This window comes from Cryptotermes secundus, unplaced genomic scaffold (assembly GCF_002891405.2).
Source record: "Cryptotermes secundus unplaced genomic scaffold, Csec_1.0 scaffold854, whole genome shotgun sequence".
NCBI lineage: Eukaryota > Metazoa > Arthropoda > Insecta > Blattodea > Kalotermitidae > Cryptotermes > Cryptotermes secundus.
In genome coordinates, this window is record NW_019727108.1 from 81,257 (window position 1) to 95,573 (window position 14,317).

A 14,317-nucleotide genomic window follows, 5' to 3' on the forward strand; every position below is an offset into this window, starting at 1 on the left:
AGCTCCACCATCTTGGCTTTCAGCCATCATGTCACAATATGTTAAAGTCTGCATTCAGAAACAGGCAAACCAATATTTTCTCTGCCATATTCTCTAGGCTGCTCGTTTGCTTGGCTTACTTTTCAGTGTTCAAAATGGAGTCAGTACATTCCTCTGAAGCAGTCTATCCAGGCAAAAGCTAGGACAGTACCATAAAACAGACCATGACCACTTCCTTCATTATTCCTTCTATTTATCAATTAAAATGATCATTACATCTCACTGAAACTAGGCTCTGCCATAGCTCAAGCGGTTAGTCGCTGGCTTCCCATCGTGGTGGCCCAGGTTCGATCCCCGGTCTGGTCAAGTGGGATTTGTGGTGGACAAAGTGGCGCTGGGGCTGGTTTTCTCTGAGTACTTCGGTTTCCCCTGCCAACCTTCATTCCACCAACTGCTCCACAATCACTTGCACCTATCATCTGGGGCTGGTACAATAGGCCAGAAGTGGCCACAATACAAGGGACTTAGTCCCACCCCACTAGCAATAAAAAAAAATACTGAAACTACATAACAGCAGCAGTTGATAAAGCATTATAAAATACACCAAGAACCATATTTCCATCTACATTTGCATTGTTCAGTGTACAAACATATATTTCTTAAATGACCTTCCAAAGTTATGGTATCAAGAAAAACAAATTCATTCTCATTACCCCGATTTTACACTTATTTTAGGAAGACACTCAGAAAGTGTAAAATCAAGGTTTCACTGTATTTCCTTCCTTCCATTCTTCTGTGCTGCTTTCATGTCCCTTTTATTTGTTCATCCTATTGGCATTTCTTTCTATCTCCTCTTCCTTTACAGTCAACAGTTACCTCACCCTTCTTTTTCCACTCTTCTATATTTTGTATCCTTATTTCCTTCCCCCCTTTCTCACAGATTCATTTTCCAGGCTTTTTGTTTACCCCTCCTACCAGCATTCCTCTTCCAATATCCTAGCAATGACACACTGGATTTTCTCCAGGTATGACACAGTGACAGAAATTTCCTGCAAATTTCTCCCCTATTCTATACATAGCAATGACATGATGGTTTTTCCCAAGCATGAAAGAGTAACAGGAACTGGTTATTAATATGCAGACATATGTTTCAAATGGAAATAATGTATGTAGGAAGGGCATTATCTTGAGAAGTTTCAAAGCCAGTAATTTGTTAAGGAAACTGGAGAATGTTATCAGTAAGCAAGAGAGCACACACACACATACTTGCGAGCACAACAGCCTCAGTATCATTCAGCAACTTGTTAACTGCAGCTCTGAATGCAAGTTCTCGTCTGCTGAGCAGAACTTTGTAGCGACTAGCACATGACATCAGTAACTTGACACATGCACGTACAAATATTTGCCTCTTGCGCGGTGTTGATGGATGGAAATGTGTCGACTGAGGTCCATGTGCAGCTGCCACCTGCAAGAGCCTGCAAACAGCACTAACTGTCACATACAGACCTTTAAAAATTACAATGCACCACAATTCTTACTTTTCTCCCAAAAGAAGCTTGTACAGAACAAGCTTTTCTTGACTAAATCAGGTACAGTGATCATAAGAAACAATCAAAATGTTTTTAATACCCACAGTTCTTTGCTACCATAAATTTTTCTTTGTATATGAGATACGTATTGAGCCAGGATAGTTCAGTTGGTATAGCGATGCACTAAAGGCTGGTCACCTGGGGTCTGATCCCCACCCAGCCTCCTATACTATGGATACTCAGAGGTGCTGTGGCTGGGGAGTGAAGCTGACCATTCATTTCTAACTAGTGCTGATGCCAAGAATAGTGGCACTATACCTCCACTCCACCATCCAGCTTCTTGGTGTGCAGCTTTATTATGGATGCACAGGAAAAACTTAAATTTTTTTTTTTTACTTTTATGTAAGACATATGAACATACATACCATTATAAAAAGATGAAACAGTTCCATCCAGTGTGACTGGTGAAGATTTTTCTTATTTAAACTCTTCATGCCCTTACATGTATTGTCAGCATTGTATGTATATATATTTTAACACTCAGAATACCTACTGTAATAGTGGTTTCCAAACTGTATCAATGTCCCTCTGATGATGGTCTCTAAGGACTGAAACATGTAAGGGCATGAAGAACTGAAATGAGAAAAATCTTCACCAGTCACACTGGACAAAACTCTTTTTATCTTTTCATAATATTGTTAGTGTGACGGACCAGAAAGAAACTAATCAAATACATACCATTCATTATACAATTTTAAATAAAACATTACTTAGACTGTAAGGTGTAGATTAAAGGAGTGGTTTATATCAGCTCTGATCACATCCATCTTGGATCTACTGTGTGTCCCATTTCAGAGTTCGTCTTCTAGCAGCACCATGCTAATTAAGTTTAGCATTTTGCTTACAGAGACATTTACATAGTCACTTGGCTTCACGCATGGGCACCAAGTGAAAAACACCAGCAGAAACAGCATCCTATCAGTAAGTCCCATCAAACACTTTGGCCAGTATATATTTCAGTCTTGACAGTCACAAATGTCATTATTTAAACAAGAATAAATTCTGTTCACTATCAAAGCATAATGTTCTCACATTATGGTTGATAAAAATTATAAAAACACTCTCCAACTATCGAACTCCATGGGGCTGAGGTCTTCTTGATAAGCCAGCAGTTGCTCAGCCATTCCAAAAAATTCCCAGAATTTTATGGAACCCATAAGTTCATTAACACATGTTCACATGTGTGTCAGCAGACTCCATGTTCAGCCAGAAGAATACAGTTCACATCCTCAGACCATATACCTTTAATATTATTGTCCCATCTCTCACAAGCAATCTCCTCCCTTCAAGTTTCCTGACTAAAATTTATTATATACCTCTCATTTCTGCCATATGTGCTACATGTCCCACCCATATGAACCTCCTTTATTTCAACACCATAATAACATCTGGTGAAAAGTAGAAATTTTATGAAGCTCCTCATTATAAAATTTTCTCCAGCCTCCCATTACTGCCTCTCTCATGGGCCTTTAGACCATCTTTAGCATCCTGTTGATGATGTTATTATTCTTATCATCATCCTCATCATTGCTGTCTTCATCAACACTGTCACCACCATCATCATCATCCTTCTAATAATCAACACCACCACCACTTATCAACTTCTCTACAGTTAGAAACATAAAAATATTTTTATGTATTGTCATTGGGACATTTGTAATATTAACTCTCTGCATAAAAACAAATTTAATATGTCCATTTTGTTTAAAGCACCACAAACTGCTCATTTATCTATACACTTGAAGTCCATGTGCAGTAAATGTACCAAGATGAAAAATCACTAGGTGTACATTTTACCAGAATAGCTCTTTGTAAACATGGACTGGGTAAAAGATTTGCATGTACAGCAGAAAAATTTATTTAGGATTTTTATCTACATAAATAACGACATTAGTTTTGCTTAACACTTTCAATCAAGCCAGGATAGTTCAGTTGGTATAGTGACCGGCTACAGGCTGGATGGCCAGGGTTCGGTTCCTGGCACAGGCAAGAGAAGTTTCTCTTCTCCTGTGTTGAAATCAGCTCTGGAGCCCACCTAGCCTCCTATGCACATCTATAGAGTGCCGAGGTCAAGAATGGTGGAGCTATACCTCCACTCCCCCTGTGTATTCATGGTGTAGTGCTTAATTAAGAACAGCAACAACTTTACATATTCACCTTTAAAACTTCCAACTACAATGGTAGTCAAGCTTACACTTGAGACTGTCCCGCAGTCATGTAAATATAGATGTCTTAAAATTTACAATAAAATTAACATAGCTTACTCTAGAACAGTGCAGTCAATAGGGCTTATTCCATCTGTTTTCTCTGAATTATCTGCTCCAGTTGTACTATCGGGCCCCAGGATGACCCTGGGATCAGAGCTCATGACAAACCAATTGACCACCTGCTCGTATGCTGTTGCATCTACATGATGCCAAGCAAACAGACGTGATTCTTGGAGAAGTGGAAGAACTTTGGGCGACTGAAATGAATATTACAACAGTTGTAAGTTATTCAGAACAAGAACCTGTAAAAGCATTACTTATAACAGGCAGAAATGAATTCTTCTTAAGTTTTGTAACACTGTATCCTGTTTGTCATGCTTAACCGTTCAGCATGGTTTGACGTGTATGTTTCGTCAAAGTATTTAAATCGTCTGCGGGGGTTCGACGTCTATGTTTCGTCCAGCTGCACACCTATGTTATAACGCCCATAATAATTGATGGTTTTGCTGTAGATTGTTAGATTTTTCGCTGGCCTGTTGTCAGAAGTTCTATATATAATGGGACACGAGTTTAACTGCGTTAAGTCATCGTTATATATGCCTGTCTTGCAGCAAAATCGTGTTGCACTTGGAAGACATTTCCTCATTCAAACTGTTATGGATGGCGTGTTTTCTTTCCTATGAAGTTATAAACAGCAGAGACGTGATATGTGCTGTGTTTATAATATCATATTGCCCTGAGCTGGCCACACTAACACACTCAATTGGAATTCTTAGAAGAGGGATGTTCAAAAATTTATTCTTGCAAGATCGATTGATTTTGCACAGTACATAGCAGCCAATTCTTAGAATAACGTCACGAATTAAGGCAGAACACTGTGGTCACCCCCTGTGACGATACGGGAGTGTGTGGGGGGGAAAAGAACTCATTCCTTCATGTATTATCGCTCCAGTTGACTCCATTTTATCGTACTGACCTTGGTGGTCGTTTCGAGGGATGACCATAAATATTTTTTTTGAGCCAGCTAAGCTCTGCTTTCGTGCACTACATACCAGCCAGTTCTTAGAATAACTTCATGAATTCTGTGGTCACCCCTACGACATCTTAGAATATGAAACGCAGAAGCACCAACCCCTTGTTATGATAACATAAAGGTTGAATTTACTGCAGCTAATCTGGCAAGCAGTACGACTCACGGAGAGACATTTCCTCTTGTATTCCCCCCACGGGGAAGAAGGCAAGGCCGCACAGAAGATGTGTGGTTAAAAAAAAAGGGCCAAAGAAAAGATAGACAATATTGGTGTGGTGAATGCTTCAAGGCGTCACCTGCTTCCATTGCCGAGATACCGGGCGCTCATATTATAAGGCAAGGTTATAAAACCATCTTTTAAGATCATTTTAGTGAAAGTTTCATGTTCCAAGGCCTACCCTACACTGCTCAAATTCTAAACCAACTGCTTCCATTGCCGAGATACCGGGTGCTCATATTATAAGGTAAGGTTATAAAACCACCTTTTAAGATAATTTTAGTGAAAGTTTCATGTTTCTATCTCATATAATTTAAGAACAATGATGAATAAATCATTTTCGAGCAAAATTTAAATGGACGGCTGAATATATTACCGCTGGAGAGACACGGCATCGGAATTTAAATGACCGCGCGAAAGGGTTAAACTGAAATAGGGGTGTTGCTGTCACACAAACAAATGGTTTCTACTGTTCACTTCACAACATGTTTTGGCTCATATAGGCCATCACCAAATCCCTAACAACAGCAAACCATTAGAGTGAACATCAGAACTAAAAACCCCCTCATAAAAAACAAACATAAAGATCTAGCAACAAAAAATAACTGAAGAGTTGAAAACCATGACACACACTCCTAAGCATATTGGAAAATTTTCAAACGGATTTACTCCTGCAGTGCTTTGGTTTAATTTTTTATTTTTAATATTGTTAAAATTGTAATACAAATGATTAATTTTAAGTTGAAGTTTAATGTATGTATAGAATTAAATCAGATCTGACACACACAAGGTTATCCAATAAACTGTGCTAGCATTGTAGTTTATGTAAGCCAGCAATAATTGGGTGATCCTTGGGATCAACTGATGATGGCCTATACAGATCAAAACATGTTGTGGATTCAACAATAAAAATCATTTGTTTGTCTGACATCTTTATTTCTTCTTAAGTTCATTATTTAATGACACATATGATGATAGGATTACTAGTTAGTGGAATAAGATCTGTTCACCACAAATCCAACATGACATGACCTGAGACCAATCCTAAGCTGCCACACTGGGAAGCCAGTAATTAGCAGTCTCAGCTTGTGGCATGGTTGGCAGAAATTAATAAATACCTGGGTACATGTTATGGTTTGCATCAGCACAGCTAGACTGAATGAACTGGAGAAAATACATAAATTCACTCTGTTCTTTTCTGTGTAAATTTTTTGTTTTGGTGACAGTTTGCATCTGAACTTTGCTGGAGTAGAAAATGAAACGATCTACCTTTCTAACTTTTTGATGCATTTTATATCCCAGCTACCATTCTGGAATTCCAATATTCCCTTTCAAAAACTGTTTAAATGTCTAAATATTAATTTAATCCTGTATGATTTGAGATCCTCATAATGGTGCTTATGAAGAGTTTTATATTATGGGATATAATGCTGTGTAGTCAGCTGAAATTCAACCGTTACAGAAGAACATGTCGCCTCCATCTTCAGGGTCGAAGAATCTGAGCAAGAAAAAGCATGCAAGCAGTTGGAAAGCACAGTAATGGACTACATGGCATTATATCTCAGAAGATAAAACTCTTCAATTTAATCATCTTTCTTCATAAAAATGTACACATGTATAATAATTTACATAGCTTGTTAGGGGCTGTTTTCATTTCTTTATGAAATAACTGATGAAATTCTCACATTGGTATAGTAAGCCATGCAATTTGGTAGACCTGTTGCCTTCATCTTCTTCTACTCTGAAGACAGAGGCAGCAAGTTCCTCTGAAACACAAGTATCAATCTCCTGAACTATGCAGTGTCACATCCCAGAAAGGAGTGACTGAGTGAGAGCCAGTAGAGATGGAGTAATCTGCAGTAGCAAGACCCCTCATCTCACTGAAGAGGAGACCCCATTTCAAAACATGTAAAGTCTGGAAAGAAGAAAAATATGAAGAAAGCCATCCTCTGGGAAGTGGTGCCACGTGGATCTTGTGTAAACGTACATTTAGGAGGAAAGTATCGCCTCCATCTTCAAGGTAGAAAATCCACAAGCGAAGGAACCAGATGGAGCAGGTGGCTGCAGACTGAGTGACCAGTCGAAAAACACCCAGCTATATAAGAACAAGGAGGGAGGGAGAGTGGGCTACATGGGAAATTAATAGGGAGGAGAGGGGAAGGGTCTGTGGACATGGGCCAGCAGGTAGTAGGCAAGAGCCAAATTAGGATTGTGTCGGGGGAAAGAGGCCTGGATCCTAACACGGCCTGAAAAGCACAACTGTACTGACGAGGACCAGCAGCAATTCACTGCATTGGACTGGATTGTCATATTCAAGAAGGCCATAACCTTAAAAACAAACACTATTCACCATTTGATTCTGAACTACTTACTCAGTCTGCTCTTGCAGTAATTGGCTTGCACACTAAAACATACACCATTACATAGATTATTTATATTTACCTGTCTTACATTTGGCTCATTTGCAAGTTTGACTAGAAGATGCAGGAGGCAGACATGTGTCCGTGAAGCTACTTGAGACGGGTATGATGTGAGGACATGCCTCACCCAGGGGTGCCAATTCACTTCAATGAATATACCACCCAAAAACACATGACAATCTGGAAGATACTGGTCCACAACCTGCATCATATTACATAACATTCTAATAGTAAAACAACAGTTATGATGATGATGATGATGATTGTGGTGATGGTGGCACTGGTGATTGCAACTGAAGGGTCCTCATCACTACAGGAAACCAAAATAGGGGACCAGTTACATAATTTCTTCAGTGTCACATGAGAATAAATCCCAGTTACAAAGGTCTAGGGGAACCATGATAGCTCAGTCAGTGTAGTGACTAGGTTACTGACTGGACAACCATGGAATGTGGTTCAGATCCTGCAAGGGGCAAGAGACTTTTTTATCTTCTCTAGTGTCCACACTGACTCTGGGACCCATCTATTCCAATTGGTACCAGAGGCTCTTTCCATAGGGGAAAAGCATACAGGATATTAAGCTGACCATTCACCTCAATCTAGTACTATGGTGAAGAATGAATGGAGCTATGCCTGCACTCCTCCATACATCACTAGGATAGCTTGGTGAGTACAGGATTTGATCAACTGAAAAATCCAATCACCTCAATGGGAATCAAACCCAGAACCTTCTGGCTTGTAGCATAGTGTTTCAAGCAACTATGCTACCGAATTCCCCAGACTGTAAGATACAAGGTCGTTCAAATATGACCAGGACTGATTTGTATGTAAACAAGCTGCACTGCGCAGCAGCTGTGCGACCTTGAGAGAGTGAAGCCACAACCTCCACCCTCCCTCCTGTTTGGGTTAGAACCTGTTCAGTCCTGTCCGGGAGTTGCTAGAGTGATGAGCGAACAGAAGATACCACAGAGCATGGAACAACGCGTTGTGATCAAATTCCTCGTTGGAGAAAAGTCCCGTCTGGTGAAATTCACCATAGACACCAACAATAGTATGGGGAAGAGTGTCTCTCACGGACTCATGTGTTTCAGTGGTGTAAGTGCCTCAGAGAGGGCAGAGAGCGTGTGGAGAATGAACATGATCATCGGCTGCAAACATCCATCACCGAGCCAAACAGTGATCGTGCAGACGCGCTTATTCGTGAGAATAGGTGCATTGCTATCAAGGAACTTGGAGCAATGCTGTCCATCAGTGTTGGTAGTGTAGAAGACATCGTGAAATACCACCTGCACTATCTCAAGGTGAATGCATGGTGGGTACCACGCACTTTGACGGATGTGAACAAAATGGTGCGCATGCAAGCTGCCAGTCGTCTCCTACAGCAGCTTGAAGACGAAGGTGATGCATATTTGAAGTCTGTAGTGACCACTGATGAAACGTGGGTGCACTACTTCATTCCCGAGTCCCAGCAGTCATCACGCGAGTGGCGGCATACCAGTTCTACCAAACCCAAGAGAGCACAGAGGAGCTCTTCGGCAGGAAAAGTGATGGCAATGTTCTTCTGGGACTGGCAGGGGGTTATCCATGTAGACTTTCCGACAGATGCCAGAACAGTCAATGCAGCTTATTACTCAGACTTCCTGGCAATAGACATGAAGGAAAAGATCCGATCCAAGCGGAAGACAGGTGGAAAGCGGGTAGCCTTCCTTCAAGACAATGCATGCCCCCATACAGCCAAAACAACAATGGAAACCCTCCGGAAATTGAAATGGAACCTTCTGACACATCCACCGTACAGTCCCGATTTGGCCCCAAGTGATTTCTACCTGTTCAGAAGGCTCAAATCAGACTTGCAAGGCATGTGGTTTGTGGACAACGCCGCCGTCATGGAGACTGTTCGGGAGTGGATACGCTGCCAACAACAAGCCTCTTTGAAAAGGGCATCAGGATGCTTCCAGAACGTTGGAAAAAATGTGTTGACTCCGGAAGGGAGTACGTTGAAGACTGACATGTGCAAGTAAGTGTCTGGCAATTATGGTTAAAAAAAATCAGTCCTGGTCATATTTGAACCACCTTGTATTAACAGATTAATTTAGTGACCTGTTCTCCAAACCATACACACAAAGTATGAAATTTCTTGTCATGAAGTCTTCTTAGGCAATCACGCATGTGAAGATGGTGTTAGTGCCCAAAGTATCATGGACTGTCTCCATCATCAGGGGTTGAATCAAATTTTGAGAGATTTAACATAAAAGGTAATTGAAAATTGCCGTCTTCTGGGATATAGTTCTGTGTAGTCCATATGTGAACTGATGTTTCTGCCTAGCCACTGGCTCATGCTGGTTTCTTGCTCAGCTGACTTCTGTGCCCTGAAGATGGAGATGATATGTTCCTCCAAAAAGTTGGCTCATATACAGACTACAGGGTGCTATATCCCAGAAGATGGCAATTTTCATAACTAATGCTATGAGAACCTCAAATCCTACTAGAAAGGGTAATTATCTGTAGAAATTAATCACATTATAATATCATTAACTTATAACTGTTGCTGGTCTTATGATGACGGAGTTGGAGGCAGTCTCCACAAGGTCTGATACTACCTTCAAATTGACACAGCTGACTGACTGAGAACATTTCATCCCACACAGATGCCATGAAAGCTCTCATACCTTCAGCATACATTCAAGATCCTGCATGCTCGGCCAGAAGTGGTCCCACGGTAAACTAAGCAGACTCCCATGTACCACTCCCAGGATGTAGTCTTTGACAGCTGAATGTGCAAAACTGGCGACATAGAACTGCCATACAAAACTGAGGATATTGCTGCAGGCTGTGAGAAAAGAAACAGTTATGCTTGTATATTTAATAACAAGAAGTTCTGGAAAGAATTGCCTTGTTTCCTCTGATACAATATGGAGGACATAGAAATCGACATCTCCAAAAATTCTTCATTGCCATGGGAATGTCTTTAGCAAGCTGTCACTTAGCAATGATAGTGGAATATACAGAACCACAGACACACTTGTCCAACATGAACACGTTTAATACGCCAATGCCCAGCACTGAATGGATGGATACATTGCCTTGCAATGACAGAAGGGACACACATATAAACACAGAGACTGATGGGAGGTATCTATGAAATATGCCACTGAGATGGGCTCACTTGCCATGGTATACATACCAAGTTTCATAAAGATTAGTTCAGGCATTCATAAGTTAATAAGGGGGTTTCACAGACAGACAGCATGGTGATCTCATAACCCTAATTTTATTTTTAAAAACAAGGGAAGTATGCAACAAACTAGGGGAACTGATCACAGTCATTAGTAAAATGAATGTACGCTGCGTTCAAGGAAGGAGGAAACTTCGCTATGCTGCTGACCGCACCCAAAATTCCTCACAGATTGCTGCTGTAACTGCCGATAGCAGAATGAGTCATTAGTGCCGATAAATGCTCGCCGACAGGTGGTCTGATCTTGCACTGCAGTAAGTCGCATTAATAGTCAGTCTGTGTTAGAGGTGTCGATAGGCAGTCAACATTTATATTGAAATGAAGTTCACCATTGAACAGCATGTGTTCATTGTCGAAACTTTTGCAAGGAAAAAAGTTACAGAAATTGTATCCGTAAGTTTCGTCATTAATATCCTAACTCCCCAGTTCTGACAAAATCGTGTGTATCCAAGCTTGTGAAAAAGTGGCAGGCCACAGGTTCAGTGTGTAACATAAAGAAGCAATTGAAGAGGATTGAAGAAGACTGAAAACTGACTGAAGAAAAGGTTCGGGATATTGAGGCACGACTACAGATAAGGCCTCGAAAATCGTTAAAGATGCTTAGCACAGCAAACCAGTGTTTCGCTAGGATCTGCTTTCACAGCCACAAAATCAAATTTCACCCGTGTAAAATAACAGTTGCGCATGAGCTGAAGCAACCAGATTATGGAGCAAGAATTCGCTTTTGCAACTGGCTACTGCAAAATGTGCATGATGGAATTGTGGATCCACAGCTTCTGTTCATGACTGATGAAGCATGGTTTCACGTTAGTGGTCATGTCAATGCACAGAATGTAAGAATATGGAGCGATGAAAATCCTCAAGCTATACAGCAAGTGCCATTACATAGTGAAAAGGTGGGGGTGTGGTGTGCTGTAAGTCCTCAGCGAATCATTGGCCCTCATTTTTCAACGAAACCATGAACTCTGATTGCTACGTTATTGATATACTGAATCCGTTCTTCAAACAGCTGACTGTTGAAGAAAGACAATATGGGTATTTTCAGCAAGACAATGCTACAGTACATACAGCTAATGCATCCATGCTCACAATATGGGAAGTGTTTGAAGATAGAATAATCAGCAAGGGACTGTGGCCTCCCAGATCTCAGTTTTTGCAATTTTTATCTTTGGGGAAACCTAAAGGTAAAAAGTCTACAAGAATAATCCTCACAGCAATGAAGCTCTGCAGAATGAAATAACATGCATAATTAGTTCAATTACCGTGGACCAACTTCAGAAAGTGTCACATAATTTATTTATGCGATGCAAGGCATGTTTGCAAGCAAAAGGCGGTCACTTTTAGCACCTGTTATAAAGCAAGGTAAGTTTGTGTTATCTTTCTACAGTATTCTTATAAATGTACGGAAAATGATGTGAGGGAATAGTTACAGAGAAACGATCCATCCACTCTATGCTACCTATAAAGCAAGGTAAGTTTGTGTTATCTTTCTACAGTATTCTTATAAATGTACGGAAAATGATGTGAGGGAATAGTTACAGAGAAACGATCCATCCACTCTATGCTACCGAGAGTGTACACGTTTATCAGAGCTGAGGACTCATTCTGCTATCGGCAGTTACCGCAGCAATCTGTGACAAATATTGTATCTGACTCATGCTAGTTCCCCAGTTTCCTAGATGACTGAACGACCTGTATTAACCTGCAACAGTCTTTCTTGACATGTGGCATCTTCAACATTTATTTCAGTGCTCTCATTCCATTATTTTTGTATGTCACAGGTTGATGGAAGGGATACATTATTTAGATGAAAATTTCTCTGTGGCCTCTAACAGTTCACCATCCACAATGAATGAAGATTTTTCAAATCATTTTCAAAACTGACTTACCTGGCAAAGTGTCAAGAATGAATCGCACACACTCTGTAAACATAGACACAACACGGTGGGCATGTGGACCATCAGCTGCGATCCACGGGAGAAGGACCGAGCGATCATCAGTCAGTTGCTGTATCCAGGCCGCTGTTGGTTCCTTCAGATTTCTGGTCCAGTATGGAGCCAGCCATGGAGAGAACATTTCAGTGAGGGCTGGCCACAGTTGCTCACACACTACAATATACCACATGGTTCCACTTCATTAAATAACTCCATGCAGCAAAGTCCTCCTTGAGAAGCTGATCTTTGCTCACCTACTCAAAAAATTCCCCACTATCTACAGACCATGAAGGTTAATTAACATGTTTACAAATGATCACTTTACTGAGGCAGATGAGTCTAGTCCCCAACTGCCCTAACCTGTTTCTTCAAGATTAATTTCAAGGTTCTTCCATCTATACCCAGGTCTTCCAAGAGGTTGTTTTAACCCAAATTTTGTATATATTGTCACGTATAGGGGGTTTCTGCGTGATTTACAAGCCAGGTTTTGGATTGGATGATTGGATTTATTAACACCTTATACACTCACATAACTCAGGACTACACACAATATGCCATTATCACTATTCTACATACTTGCAAGTTCACCATCACACACAACAGGATGCTCAGCCTTCACTAGTCATATCATGGCAATGGAGTTACAGCAGTCTCGCTGTAACTTCAAATCACACATGGAGTCTTCTTTTCACCCTCTAATTCCCTTTCTTGCCCTTATTCTGCGACTACCAATTTTGAAGACTCAACTCCATGCAATTCCAAACTCATATCCTGGCAGGCTGGCATCCCGAAATGCAACTGTTCACTTCTGACTCTACTACTGTACTGTCCTATGCTGCTGAACGCTTCTTTATAATCACTCAGCATGGACCCCATTGAAAACAGTGTTCTATTGTCAAGAAGGCTTGCTTACTGACCTGTTGTATAGCGACAGATGTCCTATTGTTGAGCGAGTTTGCTTGCACAGGAATGTATTTACCAAGTTGTTACCTAGCAATGGGTATACATGTCACAACATTTCTCATCTCTTCCATGCATGCTACATGACCTTTTGCCCTTGCCAGGAATCAAACTCCAGCCATCCAGCCCATCCCCTGTCACTATACTGACTGAGCTGTATGTTACATTAGACTATAGCATTTACTGCCACAGATGTACCAGATTGCTATACCGTTTATATTTCTGTATGAAAATATTAACTGTCACCTTAACGACAAGATGTGATTACTCACCTTCACTGTCACAGTAAAACTAACTAGTCTCTAAAGGGCAAAATCTCGGTATGGAACATAACAGCCTCTCAATGAAGTAACACATGTTTTCAATGAGAATAAAGCTTGCCCTTCCCTGTGGTATTCAGCTTAACAGAACAATTTGAAATCCAAGCAAAACCAGTGACTGTTATGATCTTTGTTAAGAACGTCTCTCCCTTTTCCCTACATGGGTAAGCGGTTACAAAGTGGATTTGTAAATGCAAACACAGCAGCTAGAAGAACTAGGAAGAAACGGAAAAACCACATACACCTGAAACCAGTAATTGGAGAAACTGAAGCTGGTGAGGGAGTGCTGTATATTTCTTACAAACTCCTACTTTCTGTATGCGTATCAAAGTGCTGAACAATAGGAAATGACTTTTATGGATGTGTATCAAAGTATCAAACAATAGGAAATGACTTTTATGGATGTGTATCAAAGTATCAAATGAT

General features: G+C 40.6%; 1 protein-coding gene across 1 annotated transcript in view; it reads right to left on the reverse strand.

Moving 5' to 3' along the window:
- LOC111864489 (ectopic P granules protein 5 homolog) overlaps nt 1-14,317 on the reverse strand; it is a gene marked incomplete in the record, with an annotated part of 113,296 nt that overhangs the window by 23,662 nt on the left and 75,317 nt on the right. Inside the window, 5 exon segments of the mRNA XM_033751461.1 lie at nt 1,246-1,454; nt 3,833-4,032; nt 7,465-7,644; nt 10,112-10,272; nt 12,567-12,785. Of these exon segments, the coding sequence (XP_033607352.1) occupies nt 1,246-1,454; nt 3,833-4,032; nt 7,465-7,644; nt 10,112-10,272; nt 12,567-12,785 (969 nt within the window).